This window comes from Carassius auratus, chromosome 49 (assembly GCF_003368295.1).
Source record: "Carassius auratus strain Wakin chromosome 49, ASM336829v1, whole genome shotgun sequence".
NCBI classification, from domain to species: domain Eukaryota; kingdom Metazoa; phylum Chordata; class Actinopteri; order Cypriniformes; family Cyprinidae; genus Carassius; species Carassius auratus.
Genome location: NC_039291.1, coordinates 15,443,616 through 15,467,432, shown reverse-complemented (window position 1 = coordinate 15,467,432; position 23,817 = coordinate 15,443,616). Strand labels below are relative to the sequence as shown.

Here is a 23,817-nt window from a genome sequence, read left to right as displayed (position 1 = left end):
CTGCCCTACTGTCTGTCTATCTGTCACTCTATCTATCTGATCGTGTCCATCTGTCTAAATGTTGGTTGTCCATTTGTCTGTCCGTCCGTCTATCTGTCTCTCCATCTATTTGTCCATGTCTGTCCTTCTATTTTTCTGTCCATCTATCTGTCTGTGTCCTTCCGTCTCTCTGTCTTCCATCTATCTGTTAGTCCATATTTCTATCTGTCTGTTTATCTGTCCATGGCCATCTGTCTATCTATCTGTCCATGTCCATCTGTCTATTTATTTGTCCCTCCATATATCTGTCCATTCATCTATCTTTCCCTCTGTCTATCTTTCTGTCTATCTGTCCATGTCCGTCTCTCTATCTGTCGTCCATCCATGTCATCAAGGCATGTTTCTCAGACAATTTTTTTTAATTGAATCATTTTCATTTACATGATCCAATATAACAAAGGAACTCTAAACCAGAGTTTATAATAAAATAATTTATATCTGTCTGTCCATGTCCAGCTGTCTATCTATCACTACGTCTATCTGTCCATCCATCCATCCATCCATCCATCCATCCATCCATCCATCCATCCATCCATCCATCCATCCATCCATCTATCTATCTATCTATCTATCTATCTATCTATCTATCTATCTATCTATCTATCTATCTATCTATCTATCTATCCCCATGAGTGCTGAGGAAGAATATGATTGGTTCTGTCCAGATGTATAATCGTACCTTCCTTTTGGTTCTTCTTGCTTGCTCTGCCCTCCGTGTACCTTTGCCAGAATCGCCGTCTTTCCTTACTTTGCTCTTTCATGGCAGTTTTCGAGTCAGTTATCCAGGCATGATACACAAACTGAGAAGAAGAGGATCGGATTAGACAAAGATATGGACAATGCAGGAATCCAGATAGGATAGTGAGCTGCTTTTGGGTTGGGTGTTTATATGCTATGTCTAACTATAGTTGGTATGGTTTGAATCAGTCTTTGAGCCCAATTTAAGTGCCTCTCTAGTGAAAAACAAAGAGTCCTATACACATGCAGGGTATAAACTTGCACTCTGTACTGGTCCTTTAACAGAGCCGATAAAACAGGGTGTTTTAGGAAAATTCCTGTCAATCAAAGATACCAACACAATACACAAGACAGGAAACCAGCTTTAGGGGATGTTTTGCTCCAAAGGACAGACATTCTGATTGTGGTGTCGGGTCTCATCCAAAGAAAGAATGATTACACTGTTCACAAAGGAGAAAAACACAGCCTTTGTTTAACTGGCACAACCAAACCCCAGAAAAACCTCCCAGAAAAATGTCTGCAACTCACATGCATCAAGGGCTGGATGATAAAGCTAAGAATATTATATCTTATTTATATTTTCACTCGTTTGATGATACTTCATTCTTATCAGGTTATACTTCTATCTATCTATCTATCTATCTATCTATCTATCTATCTATCTATCTATCTATCTATCTATCTATCTATCTATCTATCTATCTATCTATCTATCATCCATCCATCCATCCATCCGTCATCACGGCATGTTTCTCAAACATTTTTTTTTTAATTGAATCATTTTCATTTACATGATCCAATATAACAAAGGAACTCTAAACCAGAGTTTAGAATAAAATTATCAATATGTATTAATGACCAATTAGTGACTGTACTTTAGAAAGTTTTAGAAATAAATCCAAATAAAACCAATTCTAACAATATTTTTTAATATTTTTTATATTTTACAATATTAAAACGTCCGTACTTTCATACTAAGTAGGTAAAACCAGTCTAATAACGACTTTTGGAAACTAATTTTATATTTCCAGCAACATAACTTCATGAGTCTTTTATATATCACCCAGCCCTGAATGCTCCTGCAATCGGCAGCATAATACACTGCATTTCCTTGGCATGCAATGCACCGTATCCGCTCTGTTTACAGATGATTGACGTGCAACTGTAATAATCAGCCATTTCGGCTCTATTAGCTCTCAAGTTAGAGCCATAAATACATGTATATTGTGCAACGGAGGAGCAGGAAAATGCAGTGGAGCACCATAGCCATCGATGCTCATAGAGGACAGAGCTGACACATACTACAGCATACGGGAAGAGAGGAGATATATCAGGCATTGTGAAGTACCTTGGCTGCCCTGATTACATACTGCAGAACAGTTTTGGGCAGTTTAATGACAGACTTTGGTAAAGCCAGCAAAGCAGAGGCAAATTTTCGGATAGCTCTCTACAAGAAATGACAGAGCAGGCATGGGGTTAGTCAGGGTCTGCGCTAGTGCTATTACTGCTCTTCCACGCAGGAAGCGAGCAGTTAGTGGTCTGGTAAATAACGAAACATTGTTAAGTGCTGACGGAACAAAAGAAGAAAACACTGAAACATTTTCGTAACACAGAGCCATTTAGGTTAAACACGGATTTGTGTGGGAACGACACATTTCAGCACAGTTATACGACTTAAAAATGGGTGCGCATGCAGAAGAGCACTTACGCTTCTAGAATATTTACCTGGAACGCTGATCTTTTGGGAGGTTCCTGATCGTTTTTGTCCTCGTCTTCCTCCTCTTCCTCACTATCTGTCTCGAATAAGTAATAATTGCCACTTCGGACCACTAAAAGAGACAACAAATCACACAGCACTTTTCTATAGAAGTCAACACAATATGCATACCCACAAAGAGTTCTTGACATTAAAAACTATTAACATAGTTAACATATATATATATATATATTTATTTCTGTAAACATTTTGTTCGCTATTTATTTTAATAAAATATATATATATTTGTATTTTATTTATATTATTATTTGATATTATTATCCTTAATACACAGAGTAATATGTTAATTCACAGTCATATTTAATTTAATTGAAATGTTAAACAGAAACAAATGATGTTTTGATGTGAAATATTTGAGATTTTGAGAAAGCGGAGACATTAAAGAGATCTTCTTTTTCCCCTTTCAGATGTGAATTTGTGCTACAATATTCAGATCAACGTTGGGATCTTGCGAAATGAATAAAAATAGATTTTAATACAGAAAATTAAATAAAGGGCAGGAGACACTAACTGGACGCATGGTCAACCCAAGGCTTCCACCACTGCTTTCTTCTGTCTTTCTTCTTCTCCTTGCTGTTCTCTCCTGTAATGTGGAGAAATTGTTCTGTGAACCCATCACACGCTCACACAACACTCCTAAAAACATGAAAACCATTTCAAAGAGCGCACATTAACTCAGAGCTCTGGTATGCGCGTTTCATGTGTTTTAGGTTTGATTGCAATGCATTTAACACCGCAGTTAAACGCAGGCACTTGAGGAATTTACGAACCTTAAGTTCACTGACACTGATGTTGGACTAAAGTGTGAGTTTCGACAAAAATACAGTCAAACGTGTGTAGGACAACACTCAATTTTTATTCTTAATTTATGTGAATTAAGTTATTGATGTCTGGATTATTCTCAGGATAAAAAATGTGTGTCCCCGTGACTTACTAACATTATAATTAACTGGATTCTGAATTAAAAATTTCAGAAGTTTTGGAAGAAGACTTTTCATTTATTTGATCAAAAATACTGTAAAAAATGTGAAATATTATTATCATTTCAAACAGTTGTTTTCTGTGTGAATCTGTGTTAAAGTGTAATTTATTTCTGTGATGCTCCGCTGTATTTTCAGCATCATTCCTCCAGTCTTCAGTGTCACATGATCTTCAAAAATCTGGTGGGAAAACATGCTATTTTTAAGTTGTGTAAATATACCTTCATCATCGTCCTCTTCCTCCTGGACTAGTGAGTGACTCTCGCCACTCTCCTGCACCAGAGACAGCATCCTCTCTTTACCTCTCTTAAACTTCTGCTGTCGGCTCTTGATGCGGTCCATCCTGAGAGAAACAGACGGAGGAAAGCGGAGAAGTTGTTATTTTGATTCCTCAGCCTGTCTGCTTGAGCTGACCTAATTTAGCTGTTCTCTTTAACACAATTAGAGTCTAATTGAAGATCAAGAGTCTTCATGTCGGGGCTTGTGTGGGTGTGCAGGAGGCACAGAAACAGCCTCGGTCTTGGCAAGCCTGAGATATCCTGCAGATGTGACCTACTAACACACTGCTACAACTCTACCGTTCTTCTGGAAAACACTGGTTAAACAGCGGCTCTCAGGTGCTAAAAGTGCTGGATAGATGATAGGAAACACTGTGACAGTCAAGCAACAAGCAGCAATCTATTTGTTCCATTTGTGTGTGTTCATGCATCAATCAGCGCATGATTTCAGAGGACTGCGTGTAAAGGGAATGCAGCAGTTGGCAGCGAACAATGAAGCATTGTGAGTCCCACACTGAACTCACTGTCTCTTCAGCAGATCCATGGACTTCTTCTCTTCTTCTATTCTGGCTTTAACCACCTTCACAATGGTCGCTTGAAACAACTCCGCTCCTCTGACAGACAGACAAAGAGAAACAGAGACACAAAACAGAGAAACCACAGTCTGAATACGTCTGGAGCGCTCTCATCATACAAAGTGTTACATTTCAGCTTCAGATGAAGCAGAGTCAAATGTACTCTTTGTAGTGCTTTTTTATCTTCATATATTTATTTATCATTTCGTTTGTTTCAGAAAGCTGTCATGGTGTATTTTACTGTGTGACAATTAAAATATTTCTTAGAAGTTAAGTTAGAAATAAGCAATAACATAATAAACAAATGTAACCAAATCTAAAGTAAAAAAAAAGAAAGCTACTACATTTCTTATTGTAATTTTGTTTAACAAAAAAAGAAAAATAAAAGAAAAATATAAAGACATAAAAAAACTATTAAATTAAAAAATAATAATAACAATAATAAAATAAATAAAATAAATATTTTTTAAAATTAAATAAAAAAAAAATACAATAAAATTAAATTAAAAAATACAACAAAATTAAATTCAATTAAATTTAAAAATAATAATAAAATAAATAAAATAAATATTTTTTAAATTAAATTAAATTAAACTAAAAAAACAATAAAATTAAATACAAAAAAATAAAATAAAATAAAATAAAATAAAATAAAATAAAATAAAATAAAATAAAATTTAAAACTATAATAGTAAATCAAAGGTACTAAAGCAACACTGGTTGGATGATTACACGCAGGCAAACATGAGAAGCGAATGAAAGCAGACAGCAGTAGCTCGTCACGTGTGTGTGTACCTGGAGGCGAGGAGCTGAGAGGAACGGATGTCAGCTACGACGTGCAGGAAGTAGTAGCTCATGAAGACCCTCCTCTGCAGCAGCAGGAAGGCGAAGCAGATGCTGTCCCAGATGATCCCGGCCTCGTCACTCGGCAGCTCACACTGTTTATTTGCGTTCTGCTCCGCTGCGAGAGAATCATCACAATCTAATCAAGCTCTGCTGCACACTAGGATATTACAATTTTGGTCATTAAAATGAGTTACCTATTGATGCTTACAAAGCTTTTCAGTCATTTATTTTCCAATTTTATAAGTGGATTTTTACACAAATGGTTTTCTCAATCTGAGTGGTGCATCATTTTCTGTAGATAGAACAGTTTTCAACATGGAAAAGAAAATATCTTACGCTTTGAATATCCTTGAATAGTGCAGGCCAGACTGAATAACTGGATCAGCCAGCAGTGATTGGCCACCAGCGCTTTAATATATCCACACGCCGCGATCTGAGAGCCCAGAGAATAAAGACACAATCACAACCTCTCTGAAGAGCATAGAAGTGAGATATTTTCACAGGTGTGCATGTGCTGCGTGTAATTATTCACGTCTTTCACACCCTCTGAATTCAGACCCACAAAAATGCAGAGCGCTTTAAACAGAGTTATGATTTATGTCGGCCCCTGGCTGTTCGAGACATCGCTCAAGCTCATTTAGTACAACAGCTTTGAATGCAGTGAACTATGACTGAGTTAGCATTGAATCATGGATTAAAGTGGATTTATGAGCTACTCACCGAGAGAATGTTTTTCATGGTGATTACGAAGACGTTGTATGCTATGAGGAAGTCCCAGTAATGAAGGATGCTTTTGATTGGCTTCAGTAACAGCTCGCCCCCAAAGATCAAGAAGTAGAAGCAGGCGACCAGGTATCCCATACAGAAGATGCTGATGCGTGTGGTGCCCGTGATGAAGATGATGGTGAGGACGAACCAGAACATGTAGCTGAACATGATCACCTTCAGCATATCCAGATATGACCTGCAGGACACAGAGAAGGTAAAAAGTTTGTATTTATGAATTAAATGTATACTTTTGTTGATCGAGGATGCATTGCATTGATGAAAAGTGCAATTAAAGGCATTTATTATGTGACGAAATCTTAAAATTTGGAATAAATGCTGCTCTTCTGAACTTTCTGTTCATCTGTGAATCCTGAAAAATAAAATGCATCACAGTTTCCACAGAAATATTGAGCGGCACAACTGTGTTCAACACTGATAATAATCAGAAATGTTTCTTGAGCAGTAAATCATCATATTATTCATGATTTCTGAAGATCATGTGACACTGAAGACTGGAGGAATGATGCTGAAAATACAGCGGAGCATCACAGAAATACATTACACTTTAACACCGATTCACACAGAAAACAGATCATTTACACTGGAGTAATATTTCACAATTTTACTGTATTTTTGATCAAATAAATGCAGCCTTGGTGAGCAGAAGAGATGACTTTCCAAAAAACAAAAAAATCTTACTGATCCCAAACTTTTGATATATATGGATCATTATTATTGTTCACATACTGTATATAGAAAGATAAGAATAAGAAAATATTGTCTTTTTCATAAAGTTCAAGAATGCGGTGGTATGATGATATTTGCTACGAAAGGCAGTTATGAGCCATTCTTGCTTATAACCTTCAATCCCAAATCGTTCTGCGTCTAAAGGCAGCGTTTCCTCAGAACGAACCTGTAACACATTAGCAGTTACTTAGATTTACTGGAATCTGTATAAGGACAAAGAAGTGGAAAAACTGACTGCAGAAGTCTAAAATATGATCAGAGCAGCAGACAGGCGTCATTAAAATCTCCAAATTCCTTCATCACCATCATCGTCTCTAATTGTTTGGACTGGCTGAAGCTGGAGAATCACAGTGGTTTTTATACAGCTGATGGATGACTCGCTCAAAGATAAATGATCTAGAATCACTTTTCATCATCTCGTTTTTCTCTACCTTAATAAGCAGAGGAAGCTCAGCTGATCCCGAGACCACAAACATTAGCAATCTAATCACGACTGAAGTGTTTTCTGGCTTATACTGGATGACAGAGTGAGCAATCAGAGTTTTTCTTTGAATTGTTAGTCTGCATCAACCCTTTTTTAAGATGTTTTCTCCCATGTTTATAATTCTGTAATTCTGTGGCTTGGTTTCAAACGTTTTTTATTAACAGAAACTGGGAGTCGTGAAATAACCGCTGGTCTATGTGATGCTGAGAGGAGAACTAAAGGAATACATATCATTCATGCCGTTTCTGTTTTGATATGGTCCTTTAAAAGAAGTATTTCAAATGAACAAAGGTTGACGTGAATGGGTGGATATAAGAATGGAATATAAATATGCTAAAGGGTGATGCACTGAAATTTTGGCAACTGGAAAATTCGTTTTAGAGACCGGAAATCAGAGAGAAACAGTGACTTAATAAGTGTTCATTTCGTGACACAATGTGGATAAACAGATAAACAGTCAGCTGTATGGACACTCGTGCTGGATTAACAACACTGATTTCTCATTTTCAATCGAGACTTTAATATCAATTAAAATGATACAAATAAAATTAAATAGTAATTTAAAGGTACAGTTTGTAGGACCTGCCACTAGAGGGAGCACTATCAAAACAATAACAATCGCGTGGTTTGATGACGCTATGAAGGAGCGTGGAAATATGGGATTTGTTGTCTTCTATCCAACCGCTGAGGGCCATCAAATCAGACAGAAACATAAATTTTGGATTCAACGCGAGTTCAACGATTTGCTCGAGTAGATTACATACGAAGTCAATGCAAAGACGCGATCAGACTATGGATCAGACACGTCCTCGTGTGGGTCTAGAGATGCGATCCCCTGCGTTTGGCGTGAATTCCCCATAATACTAATATTGGTGATCGTTTTAATAGCATACGTTTTCTGTAAAGATACGAATCAAAACAACTCACATGTCAAGTAATACACAAGCGAGATCGGCATCTCTTTCTAGTTGAAGTTTGTCGCGAAGCTACTTCCGCATTTGTCCACAAAACTGTTGTCATGTGGTTTCTACGTCCGATACAGTAGGTGGTTTTTTTTTGCAATAATATTAATACAGATATACAAGAAAACTACTTTAAGTTAAAAAACCGTCATTTTTGGTTTTGGTTTTCAACCAAGTGCATCTTGAATTTTCCTTTCAGTTTTGGCCCAGAATTCTCACTATGATGCATCACTTATACTAAATATATATATATGGAAATTGATTTCTTGTAGTTCTTCTGCTGTTTGTGTGAGATGTTTACCTGCAGTGTATGAAGTCGGGCACAGGGTTGTGCTGGCTGAAGCTGGCGGCGTCCAGGTCTCGACAGATCTCCACATTATCACCCGCCAGCAGCTGCACGGCCGTCACGCTCTCCTCCTCAAACACACGCCCCTGAATCGACGCACACAGCAGCAGCATGAAGTCATCTGCAGAGAGAGAGAGACAAAAGATCAGCCAACGTGATGAGAGAGCGTTAACACAGATTCAACATTACTCACAGAGGAGGAAGAGGGAGTTGGGTTTGGTGTGGAAGTCGGGGAAGTAAAGCCACTTGATGACGTTTGAGTCCATGTTGGAAGACGGCCGTCTCCACGGATAGTCTGAACCAGAGGAGAGACATTAATGAAATTCTGAAAAAAACAGTCAAGGGTCGTCTTGAAGACAACTAAGAGTGAAATAGCCGTTTGGGTGCCATCAGAATAAGAGTCCAAATAGCTGATAAAAACATCACAATAAGTCCATCAGTTAACATCTGGAGTTAAAACGTCTTAATGCTGGATTTGTTTCATCTTGTCTTCTCCAGATGTTCACTGATGGACTGGAGTGCTGTGGATTATTGTGATGTTTTTATCAAGTGTTTGGACTCTCATTCTGACAGCACCAGCAGAGCATCAGCTGATGAGACACTGATGCAGTGCTACATTTCTACAAATCTGATGAAGAAACAAACTAATCTAGGATGACCTGAGAATGAGCACATTTTCATTCATTTGTGAACTGTCTCTTTAAGCAGACACCTGTGACTCACCTGTACAGGCCGCAGGCGGGATGCCGATGCACATCAGGTACTGGAAGGCTAACATGCAGGCCAGGAAGCAGCAATACTTGGACCAGACGCAGGAGATGGCTTTTCTCCTCCGCTGATACATCACCGCTATCAGACCGAACGCATGCAGCATGGCATAGAAATCCATCCGCTGGCCGATCACATTCACCGCTAACAGAAAACAGGTCTGGAGGAGCAACATTCAGCCACGGGTTTCAAATTTGGACAATAATGGGTGCATTTGATACCATCACTATACACAAATAAAAATTCAATACCATCCATCCATTACCTTCACACTCTATTGTGGTTTATCTATCTCAACAGTGTGTTAGCAATCTGAGCTTCAGATGATAATCTATTAGAGACCGCCTCACAGACAGAGAGTAAATCATTGTCTGTACAAAACCAAAATCAAAAGAGAGAACTTGATTCCTCCTCAGGAACTCGAGCTGCATCGAGAAACACTTTGGGATGCCCCTGCGTGACCACGTTCTGAAGGACACGTAAAACAGCCCAATGGAGCAGCAGGACTTTACGAGTGGGGTGTCGTGAGCAACCAGGAAGTATAAAAGCACATCCGGCAGACGCGCAAGTTACCTTCTGCTCTTCAGTAGCGCTCTGTGTATGTGTCAGTCCTATTTACTGTTGTCTGTCAGTCACAAGCATTCATTCATGCCTAAATCAGTAAAGAAATCATTGTTGTTTGTTTAGGAGTGGAGCTCGAGGGGGCTGATTGTAATGACGTCAAGCTGCTCTCATTGTTTGATGAGAGCAGCCAGGCTCGCCATCCCAATGGCAGTGGTCCCATTGTTGCCGAGGCACACCATAGACTGTTGTCATGTGGATTAGTGGAGGGATCTGAGATGGATTCGTCCTTTTCTCAGTCCTCACCCACTAGATCCATGGCTCCCTCTCAAGGATCGGAAGCCCATGTTGCGGTTTCTTCCCCAGCGAGAGAGAGCCAAGCACTCCCTTTATCCTCTTCTGAGGAGATGGATATTATGAGTGAGGAGACAGAGGAGACTGTGGACTCGCCACCACAGTCCCTCACCTATGAGGAGCTCATGGAGATTGTGACTCGTGCTGTAGCCAAATTAAATATCGATTGGCCAGCTAAGAATCAGGATGCTCGTCCAAAGAGTAAATTGGATGAGCATTTCCTGAGGATCCATATCACAGCCTTCACGACGGAGCCTTTCGTTTTCCTCAATCTTGCGAGCTATCTCTCCCCATCTGTAGCATTTTCCTTGAAGGCCCCGAAGCTTCCCTCCAGGATCATTAGACTGACATCGAGTCTGGTTGGGAAAGCTTATACGGCAGCAGGTCAGGCTGGCGCATGTTTGCACACCATGGCGATGTCGCAAGCATACAAGGCTGACTTGCTAAAGGACCTGGATGACAAGGGGGAGGAGGAATCTGGCGTGGTAGCCAAACTGCGTTGGGCCACAGATTCGTCTCTCCGGGCCACCAAAGAAACAGCCAGAGCTATCGGCCGTTCTATGCAAGATGAGGAGAGATTCTCTCTCCTAGATGCCCCGCTCTCGCCCTCTGGCCTTTTCGGTGGCGCAGTTACGCAGTCGTCGATAGGTTTCAGGAGGCGAGGAAGCAAGCGGTGATATTCCAACGTTTCCTCCCTCGTTGCTCCCAGGCCCATGGAGCTGCATAGCAGGAGCAGCCCCAGCCATCAAGCTCCTCATACTGCCAGTCTCAAAAGCAGAGTGTTGAAGTCCGCATCCCTCCACAGAAAGATTGGGGATCGGGCGATGCTCTCACTTGGGTTCTTCTTCCGCCTCTCTCTCTTACAGTCATAACTTCATCATTCCAAAGAAGGATGGAGGGTTGCGTCCGATCTTAGATCTCCATCTTTTTAACTGCACTATCAAATGGCTTCAGTTCAAGTTGCTCACTATCAGGCAAATAATATCTCAAATCCAGTATGAGGACTAGGTTGTTACAATAGATCTCAAAGACGCTTATTTCCATGTTTCCATCCTTTCTCAACACTGGAAGCAATCAGGGGGGAAGCATACCAATATCTAGTTCTTCCCTTTGGCCTATCACTCTCACCCTGCACTTTCACGAAATGTGTGGATGCTGCTCTGGCTCCTCCGCATACTCAATTATACCAACAATTGGTTAATACTAGCTCAATTGGAGCAGATGGTGGCTCGGCATTGAGATGTCATCCTCGCTCATACGAGAGACCTGGGGTTAAGACTAAAGATCAAGAAAAGTGTGCTTTCTCCGCTACAGAGAACCACTTATTTAGGGGTGCATTCAACCCCAATTCAGGCACGCTTGTCTCCTGCTCGTATCGAGTCAATCCTCACAACAGTCAAGAGAGTAAGAGAAGGCCAGTCACTCACTGTTAATTAGTTTAAAAAGCTGTTGGGTCTGATTGCAGCGGCATCCAACGTGATACCTTTTGGCCTGCTGTACATGAGACACTTGCAGTGGTGGCTCAGAACCAAGGGATCAATTGGCGATGCTTACCTGCCTTGGACATGTGGAAGAAACGTTGGTTCCTAGCTCAAGGCCTGATGTTAGGGGCTCCTTGTCGTTGTGTAATGCTTATGACAGATGTCTCTCTCTCGGGTTGGGGGGCGGTCATGAGTGGCAACTCTGCCCAGGGTCTGTAGGAAGGCCATCATCTCAAGTGGCACATAAACTGCCTGGAGATGCTGGCCGTGTTTCAAGCTCTGACACACTTCCTTCCAGACCTAAGGGGAAGCTACTCTCACTAAGAGCAGTGTATATTCCTGGGTATCTCAATCAGGGGGCAGACATTCTGTCGAGACTGTCGAGTTCTGGAGAGAGTAGCCAGGCCAAGTAGATGTGCTCAAGAAATACATACAGAGGCAGGAACTTACTCATATGGCGCAGTGGATATTCTCTGTCCCAAAGCATTTCTTGACGCAGCTCGGGTTCCTGAAGGGGTCTCTGTGCCATACTCCCTGCATCCTTGCAGGTGCTACTTTATCGAAGCTAACTTGCGCATTTGCCGGATGCAGTTTTATACTTTTATAGATCATGTAACACTGAAGACTGGAGTAATGATGCTGAAAAATCAGCTGCACATCACAGAAATAAATTACAATTTAACAGATATTCACATAGACAACAGCTGTTTTACATTGTAATAATATTTTATATTTTTTACTATATTTTTGATCAAGTAAATGCAGCCTTTGTGAGCAGAGGAGGCTTATTTAATAAAAATATAATTAACGAAGCTCAGACTTGTGAATGGAAGTCTATGCATACATTAACAGACATAAAGCTGCTATTACCTCAAGACCAAATTTGTAAAAGAAGTAGTTGATGAAATATTTGGCGCAGTTGAGGATGCCGTCGTCCAGATGTTGACGTGTGATGTTGTGAAAGATGGTTCTTGTGACCGGAGGAGTGAGGTTGTTTTTCATCCGGTAGAAATCCTGGTGACGGTATATGGTCACTTCAAACGCCAAGAGAGCCAGCATCAGTAGGTTATTCTGTGTGCCGAAAAATAAATTAATAAATAAAGGGAAAGGGACAAATTATGAGGTGTATGCCGGGTCTGAAATTAACAAGACAAGAGACAAATGCAAGTATAAATCGTCAAATTGTAAGTTGCTAGTGTCTGGTAACTTTATTAGGAGCTGATGGATAAAATCTTGATTAAATGTTATTTAGAGGATCATACTTTGACACCTTTAGCTAAATTCTGGTGAAATTTTGTAGCCAAAAAAGGTAAATGATCTATTGTCGACAGTTTGGAGATGTATGAAGCACAGCTCACACAGAAATAATTTTCCAACCAAACCACTTTTACAGTTATTACAGTTAAATTTAAAACTTAAATCCAAAATAATAACAACAATTATAATAACAAATAAAATAAAATATAACAACCTTTTAATTTTAGCTAGTTGCAAAGCAATGTACTTTTGCCTTGATGTACTAAAAAATTAAAACCAAAACCTGGAAAAATAAAATAAAAACTAATATTTTCTGTTTTAATTTTAATTTTAAAATGTTATTATGTTTAAAAATTATTTTAGTAGCTTTTTAAAAAAAATATGTCTATATTGTTTATAAAAAAATTGTATTTCAGTTTTAGCTATCTTAGTAAATCAAATTAAACTAAATACTAAAGTTAAACAAGTTAAATTAGATGTGTATATATATATATATATATATATATAACAACTAACAAAATTATATTATATCAGTAACGTTTATTTTATGTCAGTTAAAAATATGTTGTTTTAATGGTTTTTATTTTAGTTTCAAATTCAAATATTAGTTTTAGACAACTATAATGATCCTGGTGGCATCACGTGGAATTATTACAATCCACCAAAATTATCTTATTTACATTTTTGTGTGTAGTTTTACTGAATTAGCATAAAAATAATAATAATAAAAAAGTCTTAATAATCCCACTTTCCTAGGGATAAATTATATTTTGAAAAATAATAAAAGCAACATCATGCAGAATATATTAATTGGCAGGTCACTGTGTTTAGACGCTGAACACATGTTGGTACCCTCAGATTCTCCAGCAGCGGAGAGAACTTCCTGAGGCCGATCCAGTTCGCCGGATCCACCGGGCCGCTGTAGAGCAGAGATCTGGCCATGTCTGAGCGCTGAGCATCTGTGTAGTTCTCCGGCTGGAGGAGAGAAGAACAGACTGAGACCTGAGCGTGTGTGTGTGTGTGTGCGTCCCGTCTGAGTGTGTGAGGACTCACCATACTGCAGTTCCTGGAGTACGAGGACGGGTTGATGGAGGTCAGCTGGTACAGCATCTTACAGACGATGATGACGCAGGTCCAGACGGTGCAGACGCTGGAGGCCAGAGGTCTGAACTGACTGAAGGGCAGAGCGAAGGCCCAGCTCACCAGGAACACATAGTTAAACAGAGACACCTGACAGAGACACAGAACATGTGGATGAGGAGGATGCAGCTGTCCGCTGATCTGAGATGCTCTAGCGGCTTGAACAGTGTGCTCATCTAGGTTTTCACATTTCTGGACATTTTTAGAAAGCCAAATGTAAAAAAAAAAAAAAAAAAAATATATATATATATATATATATATATATATATATATATATATATATATAGAATTAAATAATAATAATAATAATAATTGCTGTTAATAGTATTCATCCTCTGTTTGACTACGTCTTGTATAATTTTTTCTGAAAATGTCTGCCATATGCATGTAAACTGACAGTCACCACTGATGAGCTACTACTAAATATTGTAGAAAAGTTGCTTTGCAATGATTTATATCGTAAAAAGTGCTATACAAATAAACTTGAATTAAACTTGATCAATAAATAAAAAGATACAATTTAAAATTGGTTAAAAATAAAGAATTCTTAGATTCAAAGAAACAACTAAAACTGAATAAATTCTAAATAAACCAAATAATAGATAAGACAAATAAACAAGTAACGGAGAGTAAAAACAAACAAGCTACATATAATCTAAATAATATCTTAGACACATTTTTAATGTGTCACAGTATAAATTGGTCTTCAAATAATAAACAATATAGATGCCATTTAAATTTCAGTTTTATTGCTATTTTTCTATCATTGAGATACTATTATAGGATTTTTTAATATTTTGAATTAGACTTTTATTTTTACATTTTCTGCTTTTGTGTTCATTTGAAAGTTTTAGTAATTTTTTAGTAGTTTTTGTTTTATATATATATATATATATATATATATATATATATATATATATATATGTGTGTGTGTGTGTGTGTGTGTGTGTGTCTATATAGTGTTTATTAATTTTAAGTTTTAGTTTTAGTTAATTTAGTACATCAAGTTAAACTAAATGGAATTGAGAAATATCACCTTTTAAGATGAGTTTAAAGGGTTGGTTCATCCAATAATCAAAATGATGTCATTAATGACTCACCCTCATGTCGTTCCAAACCCGTGAGATCTCTGTTTATCTTCAGAACACAGTTTAAGATATTTTAGATTTAGTCTGAGAGCTCTCAGTCCCTCCATTGAAGCTGTGCATTGAAGCAGAGATCTCACGGGTTTGGAACGACATGAGGGTGAGTCATTAAAAACATAATTATGATTTTTCGATGAACTAACCCTTTAATTATACATAATTCAAGCACTACTTCTAGAGCACACAGAGCAGTGTAGAGCAGCTAGAAACCACGTGTGTCCAGGAGCGATCACGAAGCTGAGACTGCTCCTCACCTCTCTGACTGAGACCCAGATGATGTAGGACGAGACGATCTTGATGATGTGGAGCTCCAGCAGCCACCAGATGAAGAGCTGCAGCTTCTGAACACACTCCAGGAGCTTGAGGAACAGCACGGTCAGACGCTCCAGCACCAGATGCCACTTACTCTTCAGCTCTTCACACCAGAGAAACACACGCATCACTGACAGAAACACACCAAGACTTTACATATTCAGATCAAGATCCAGAGGTGCTGCTCTGAAGAACACACCAGTGCTGTTTCTAACTAAAACCATTTGTGTTATTTCCATTCACTGAAATAATATATAGCTGAAAACCAAAACCACATAACAAAATGACTGAAACTTAAGCTAAAATTACAATCAAAACTGAAAATATAAAAATAAAAGCTCATTGGAAATATGAATAAATATTATAATACAAAAATAACTTAAAAATGCTAACTGAAAATTATGCACCTTAAAAATCAGTTACAAATTTATTTAATAATCTCATTTAATAATCCTAAATTTTGCAATCTGAAAAAAAGATGCACCTGTATTAAAATAAGTTAAAATAAGTTCAAGCTGCCTTGACAACAAATTGAAATAAAATAAGTTTAAGTATTTAAATAACAAAAACTTTAAGTTAAATGAACTAAAGATGAGTATAACAAAAAAAAAAAAAAAACACATAAAAGGAAAACATTTGAAATACAATTAAAATAAAAACAAAAGGGTATCACTTTATTTTACAGTCATGTTCCTCATGTAAATACTATGTACTTATTATAGTAATTACAATAACTATGTAATAACTAGGTACTAACCCTGAACCTACCCCTAAACCTAACCCTACCCCAAGTAGTTACCTTGTGTTACCAGAACTTTCTTAGATAAATACACTGTAAGTAAACTATAACTACATGTTAGTACAAGTACTGTAAAATAAAGTGCAACCAACAAAAGAATATAATAAAAGCTAATTCAAATTAATAAATAATACTAATAAAAGTACAGAAATAATACTAAAACAACTTAATAGTGAGAATAAAATAAGCTCCAGAACCTGAAAAAGATGCACCTATAGTGTTAAAAATAAGTTAAAACTTGAACAAAATTTTAAATGTTGCCTGAACTAGTAACTAAAATAAAATCAGTTTAAGTTGAATACTAAAATAATGATATCACTTTACAATAAAGTTCCATTAGTTAATGTATTAACTAACATGAACAATGAATAACACACTACAGTATTTATTTATCTTTCTTAATTTTAGTTTATGAAAATAGTTGTTTAAGTTAGTGCATTAATTAATCTGAGCAAGCACATTTTTTTCTAATGCATTTATAAATGTTTATATTAACATAAACTGAGATTAATGAATGCTGTTGAAGTATTGTTCATTCTTAGCACATGTTAACTAAAGTAGTACTAATCATAACTAATGAACCCTACAGTAAAATGTTACCAAGTAAAAAAAAAAAAAAAACAATAAAGCTGAACAGAACATAACAACTTTAGAAAAATGACTAAAATTTCTAAAACTTAAAACTAAATCTAAACTGAAAAAATACAAAAAGGAAAGCTAACTCAAATCTTAATAACTATTAAACTAGTAGTGAAATAATGCTAAAATAGCACTGGTCTGAGAGTAACACACATGTGAGAAACACTTCAGCTGATGATTCTGTGCAGAGAAACACACACAGAGCAGTTTGTCAACATTATGATGCTCAAACAGCCAATAATGCCTAAAATATCTCAAAACAGTCACAAAACACAGCCACCCACCGATGAATCACAGCCATATGTTTATGAAATACATAACAACAGTTTGGGAAAGCAAAGTCTGAGTCACAGCTGAAAATACTGTGTAAAACACAACATGTGCTGTTACTAGACGTTAACAGTCCAGAGGTGTTTACACATTAAACAGGTCTAGAAGCTTTAATTCTGCTCTGTTTGCTCTGCTAACAATAAAAGCCTCTTCCATTCATATCGCTCCAATATAAGTTCAGATTTTTATAGTTTTATAGTGCGTTTCATTCAAGCCAGGATATAAACAAATGATTTGGTCTTGTAACTTAATTTCATATGCTTGAATGATGCTTCTGAATCAGATGATAGCATCTGAAGGATACAATCCAGTTTCATTGAATTACTTCTGAATGAATATTAATGGGTACAAAACGTTGTTTATTTTCTTATTTTAAATGTACTCTGATTTCCAAACTTCTGTCTTAGTTTACATCTGAGCAGAGATGAAATATGACACATTAGATTTCTGTTTGATGGAGAGCGAGAGCGAGAAAAACACTTTTATTCACTACAGACTAATTTTTTTATGCTTTTAATTTATGCTTTATTCTAATATTGCATTTAAAAAAACAATATATATTTTTTTCCTAAAGAAACAAACAATCAAACATTAAAAAAAAAATCTTATAAATAATTATATAAATTATAAATTAATAACAATTTTCTTTATAGACAAAATGTTACTTAATGAAGATTTACTTACTTTTTTACTTTTTACAAAGTAATTTCACCATAATCAAAATTTAATAATAATAATAATAAAATAATAATAATAATAATAATGTCTCATTTGTTATAATCAAAGTACATTTCTTTTTTTTATTTATATTTTTTTCCAAACTTTCTAATTTTGCTATGTTTTTATTTAATATTAATCAATCATTTTTATTTTCCTAAAGACATACATTCATACAAAGTAGAAAGAGTTAGGGGTCGCCCAGCCCACAGCTCTACAAATATCTGTCAGCGAGGCGCCACGAGCCAGCGCCCAAGAGGATGCAACACTTCTAGTTGAGTGAGCTCACAACCTGAACGGGCAGAACACACCTTGAGCCTGATACGACAGGGTTATGGCATCCACAATCCAGTGGGCCATCCTCTGCTTAGAGACAGCACTCCCCTTCTGCCGGCCTCCGTAACAGACAAAGAGCTGGTCTGAGGTCCTGAAGCTTTGTGTCCGGTCTACGTAGCATCTCAATACTCGGACAGGACAGAGCAAAGCCAGGGCTGGGTCTGCCTCCTCCAGGGGCAGCACGTGCAGGTTCACCACTTGGTCTTTGAAGATAGTAGTGGGAACCTTAGGCCCGCAGCCGGGCCTGGGCCTCAGGATTACCTGGGAGTCAGCTGGCCCAAACTCTAGGCATGATTCATCGACCGGACACAATTGCGTCGCTACTGCCTGCTCCACTGTGGGAATCGACAAATAATCCCCTTCACTGCACCGCCGTCGAGGGTGGTGAGGGAGGAGGAGCCCACAAGCCGGTTTCTGGCAGTAGAAGGTGGTCATGCACTTCAGGGAAGAAAGGCACCATGGTGGGGTGCTGAGAACCAGCGCAAGCCACCTCGAGAAACCAATCATCCCGCCTCGAGGGCTCAGGATGCGGTGGAGATTTCCACTTGAGCCATACCCTCTTGGTGGCCCAGGAAAGCATAGCGGTCATTTCCGGATCCGATTCAGACTTTACCACCATACCAGAATCCGAATCAGAGATCGACATCTGATCGGGGGGAGCCAATGGATACCGCTGGTACGCTCTTCGAAGAGGGCCTAGCACGTTCCGTGGGTTGCTCCACTGGATCGGAGGTGAAAGTCGGGAAGTTGGGAAGTCGTGGCCTAATGGTTAGAGAGTCGGACTCCCAATCGAAATGTTGTGAGTTCGAGTCCCGGGCCGGCAGGAATTGTGGGTGGGGGGAGTGCATGTACAGTTCTCTCTCCACCTTCAATACCACGACTTAGGTGCCCTTGAGCAAGGCATCGAACCCCCAACTGCTCCCCAGGCGGCGTAGCATTAATGATGGACACTGCTCCGGGTGTGTGTTCACAGTGTGTGTGTTCACTGCTTTGTGTGTGTGTACTTCGGATGGGTTAAATGCAGAGCACAAATTCTGAGTATGGGTCACCATACTTGGCTGAATGTCACTATCACTATCACTATCACTATGAAAGAGGAGGGATGTTCCCCAGATGGTTGGTTCCCTGCAGGGTTTTTCCACCACTGTAATCCTTAAACCACCCGCGCTACTGCTGGAAGTGGTTCTCATCTGTCGGCTTCTAGAACGAACCCCAGATAATGGCACCGCAATGGGACTCCACCCCCCTGAAGGTAGCAGAGCCTGGTTCACAGCTACGAGATGGACATCTTCCTGCAGTGGGAACATAACTCATCCAAGAAGACCACCTCAGCATGCTTGATGCCCAGACACGTGAGGCAGTGATCATGACCATCACCCGGCGCCAGGTAATGACCGCACCCAGAAACACACGGGTGAAACGGCATCCTTATAAGGACAATCAGTTGTCTTTAAAAAGACGCACCCATGAAGCTCTTTTAGAGAAATTTTCTCTCTAGGAAATGCTCTTTTAGTGCTGAGGCGCACACTACTTGACTCGGGAACAACCGCAGCTGAGACGTCGTCTCGCCAACACACAAAGGTTCCGAGAGCGTCCTGAACTCGTAGTTCACAGCAGACATAGTTGAGCAGAACGATACTAACACTCGGCTCCGAAAGCAAAAAGCTGGTGTGCATAGCACCTGCTGCCTTATTATACTCATGCTGTGATCAAAGGCAACTGGATGCAGTAATCCCATGCTTAAGTGCATTGGCTCATATAGTTTACACTCAAAGTAGATTGGTCAATCGAAACGATATCTCAATTTCCAATTTCGTCGGTCACCGACGTGACATTGAGAGTTACCGAGTATTATTTGCTTTTTGAGAAACTGAACAAAAACTGTTTTTAAACCAGAAACCATGATTTTTAATTAGACCACTATTAAACTGTAATTTAAAAACGTTGCGGTCGGTTCGCTTTTTCTGCACACAGTAGTATCTACCTGAACCCTGGGCCTGCTCCGGATCTGCTGTCTCCGAGCAGCTGAAGTGTGGCTCAGACATCTCCTCTTCCTCGTCATCCTCCTCCTCCTCCTCCAGATCTACTCTCTCCTCAGGCTCCTCCTCGTTTATGGAGTCGAACGAAGGTTTGACCATGGAAATGTCCACCAGACTGCCATCCAGATGAACGAGCCTGACAATGAGGAAAATCACACTCATGACGAGACGGTCCACTTATTCGACACAATCTACTGGATTTGCACCAATTACAAACAAAAAGCTGAATGGAAAAGTATCAAATATTAACCAGTGTTGAGTTAAAGATATATGTCTAACATCCCTCCGACTTTCTCATGCTTTCTGGTTTTACTGCACTGAACCACAAACTTCATTTGGATGTTGTTGTTTTGTTTGCCACTAATAAAAAACAAACAAAACTCATCTATAATAATTAATACATTTTATTATCATCAATTCGTTACAATTATTATACTATTTAAATTACTTATATTTTTATTATTTCTACATCTATAATAATAATAATAATAATAATAATAATAATAATAATAATAATAATAATAATAATAGTTAAACTTAAATTATTATTTTTAAACAAATTCAGACATAATGCTTTGGGAACTAACTGAAATAAATTTATTTAACGTTAAAGCAATTATATTTCTCAAATTTAGTAAAGTATGAAATATGACAAAAATATAAAGAAACCAGTCAAAAATATGAAAATACTAAATAAAGCACATAACACCCAAAAATTATAAAAACATTTTATAATAGCAAAAAAGTACTAAAATAACTGTAATTGTGTTAGAAATAAATAAATCATTTCATAAAGAAACTATGCAACCTGAAAAATATTTATTTATGCTTATATTCCAATTAATAATAACAACAAAATATTAATAACAACTATCAACAATTATTAATAACTAACAACTATTATTATTTTGATGATTATTATTGAAGAATGAGATCAGAATTGAGTCTTTTGGCCATCACGAGACACGCACGTGATCAGAAACATCTGGTTGCAGGGTTATTTTGTCCAAGGAAATCCTTTCGGAAAACCTGATGGAGTCTCAAACTCAAACTCAAAAAAAGTTTTTTTTTTTTTTTCAGAATTTAGCCCTAACATAATTATCAGGAATGCCTTAAGAACAACACTGCTCCTTTCCTGGAGTCAGAGTCTAGAACTGTGTCTGAAGCTGGTGATCCTGGTTTGATTTTGTGCTTTAAACAACCGCCGCTGTACCTGGAGATAGTGCTCTTCTGTTTGTCTGCCACAGATTTGATGTCGGTGAGCTCCAGGAAGCGCTCGTGGAAGTAGTGCAGATGCAGGATGCAGACCAGCAGGAACGAGGTGGGAATGAAGATCCGCGTGAACAGAGCAGGAACAGAGAACTTCTCCAGACCCAGATCTTCCAGCCTGCACAGAAGAGGAGCTCGCTTATCACATACTGTAAACGCTAATAGGTTGAGTGGATACGGGGGACGTCTCTAAAGCTTACTTCTCTCTGCTCATGCCTGTCATGTTGGACCAGACGTTTATGGAGGAGTCAAACTGGAAGGTGTAGACCAGGATGAGCACCAGCATGGTGTAAACCACCACTGACATCCAGAAATACTTCAGCATCCAGCGCCACTTCTCATAGTGCAGCTGAAACAGAGTCAGACAACACATGAGCGGAGTGTGGAGAGACATCAGCTGCTCCACAGAACTACACAACAGTAGATGACCCGGGGAAGCTACCGAAGACTTCTTATCACACGATTCTGACTTACTTTCTCCTTATTCTGAGACTAAATGTCTTCAAACACTTTTTTTTTTACAGATTGCCGATTTTACATCTTGCCATTTTTTATTTGTTTGTAAAGGTAAAATGTAAATGCAACTTTTAATCTCAAAATTCAGACCTTTTTTTTTTTTGCAATTGCAAATTTATATCTTTAAGTTCATGTCGCAAGACTGACATTTTTCTCACATTTCAAGCTTTTTCTTTCTTGCAATACTGAGTTTACTGTATATCTCTCAATTGTTTTCTCACTATTGTTTTGTCTGGTAAACTTTCTCACAATTCTGTCTTATTTGGAATTCATTTTGTATCTGCATTTCTATATTGCAGTATTTTTTTTTATGTAGAACTGCAAGAGAAAAGTTCAAATTTCATTTTTTTATCCTGTGGCTTAGACAAGATTCTGTAAGAAGACCTAATGTCCTTATTATGAACAGCTCATACACAGGTGTTATTTGTTAGAGATGAAGCGATATCAGTACACCGTTGTCAGAGTTATCAGAGCTCCAGAGCACAACACAAACCTGATAAAGTGCCACGCAAAAGAGAAACATCATCATGTAAATGATCTTGTACATGACGATGCGTCCCTCAAAGCTGACGAAGAAGAACATTCCTCCACAGATGTAGATCCAGTATTTGTTGAGCATAGCCATGACTGTACGGCCCAAAACATCCATCATCTCTCTGTGTCCACCGGCCTCGTCCTGCAGACCCTCTGTAACACACACACACACACACACACACACACACACACACACACACACACACACACACACACACACATACATTAATTATATTTCATAATAATAAATAGTTTGTGAAACGTGTCAGCAGTAACCTGGCCAAATGTAATTCATTAATCTCTATATGAGGATATCTGTGATGCGAAAGATAAAAATATTTGCAACATACTGTACACACAATTTTTATGGAAATGGTAAATACAACAACATTTATGTGACAATGCACACTATTCTATCTGTTAAACGCCACCTGGATGGAAACAGCAAAGTTTGCAAACTTTTGCAAGCATTTTAACTTTGCAAAAATGAAACATTTTATGCAGACTTGGCTTCTGGTAACAAAACCAGTGTTAGATACTATTGTATTTTTTATTAGTAATTTTAATTTTAAAAAAAATAATCTTTTTAATTTGAGTTAACATTTTGGAAATTTCTTATCATTTTTATTACTTTTTATATAGATCTATAAAGTTTCAATACATTTTTGGTTTAGTTTTAGTTATCTTAGCATCAAGTTAAACTAAATGAAAATGGCAAATGTTGCCTAGCTGAAATGAACCTTTTTAAAATTAAATTAAATTAAATTAAATTAAATTAAATTAAATTAAATTAAATTAAATTAAATTAAATTAAATTAAATTAAATATTTTATAATATTTTATAATATTTTATAATATTTTATTTTAGTTACATGGGTAAAGTAGCTGTTTGTGTGCAGGTGGACTGACCGATTTTGTGTTCCTCGACTTTGACGTCAGACAGCTGTGTTTCATCCGTCTGTCTCTCTCTCCTCTCCGTCAGAAACTGCCTCACCAGCAGCCAGAAACTGAGGAGGCACAAGGTCTGCACAAACACACACAAACACAGTCAATTATTCAGACCGAACACAATCACGGAGC

General features: G+C 38.0%; 1 protein-coding gene across 4 annotated transcripts in view; it reads right to left on the bottom strand.

Annotated features, from left to right (window-relative positions):
• Nucleotides 1-23,817, bottom strand: part of LOC113066341 (piezo-type mechanosensitive ion channel component 2-like) — a 109,534-nt gene that overhangs the window by 21,650 nt on the left and 64,067 nt on the right. For 2 of the 4 annotated variants that reach the window (XM_026238246.1, XM_026238247.1), the window contains exons 14-33: nucleotides 23,647-23,761; nucleotides 22,697-22,890; nucleotides 21,888-22,036; nucleotides 21,632-21,805; nucleotides 20,364-20,554; nucleotides 15,501-15,661; nucleotides 14,015-14,191; nucleotides 13,814-13,936; nucleotides 12,575-12,775; nucleotides 9,264-9,468; nucleotides 8,734-8,835; nucleotides 8,496-8,661; nucleotides 5,954-6,197; nucleotides 5,570-5,666; nucleotides 5,183-5,348; nucleotides 4,337-4,426; nucleotides 3,756-3,877; nucleotides 3,066-3,137; nucleotides 2,503-2,606; nucleotides 719-839 (exon numbers count right to left, since the gene is read on the bottom strand). In XM_026238246.1, coding sequence (XP_026094031.1) covers nucleotides 719-839; nucleotides 2,503-2,606; nucleotides 3,066-3,137; nucleotides 3,756-3,877; nucleotides 4,337-4,426; nucleotides 5,183-5,348; nucleotides 5,570-5,666; nucleotides 5,954-6,197; nucleotides 8,496-8,661; nucleotides 8,734-8,835; nucleotides 9,264-9,468; nucleotides 12,575-12,775; nucleotides 13,814-13,936; nucleotides 14,015-14,191; nucleotides 15,501-15,661; nucleotides 20,364-20,554; nucleotides 21,632-21,805; nucleotides 21,888-22,036; nucleotides 22,697-22,890; nucleotides 23,647-23,761 — 2,974 coding nt within the window. Of the gene's footprint in view, nucleotides 1-718; nucleotides 840-2,502; nucleotides 2,607-3,065; nucleotides 3,138-3,755; nucleotides 3,878-4,336; nucleotides 4,427-5,182; nucleotides 5,349-5,569; nucleotides 5,667-5,953; nucleotides 6,198-8,495; nucleotides 8,662-8,733; nucleotides 8,836-9,263; nucleotides 9,469-12,574; nucleotides 12,776-13,813; nucleotides 14,192-15,500; nucleotides 15,662-20,363; nucleotides 20,555-21,631; nucleotides 21,806-21,887; nucleotides 22,037-22,696; nucleotides 22,891-23,646; nucleotides 23,762-23,817 lie in introns of all 4 variants that reach the window. The other 2 variants (XM_026238244.1, XM_026238245.1) reach the window with 1 other exon arrangement.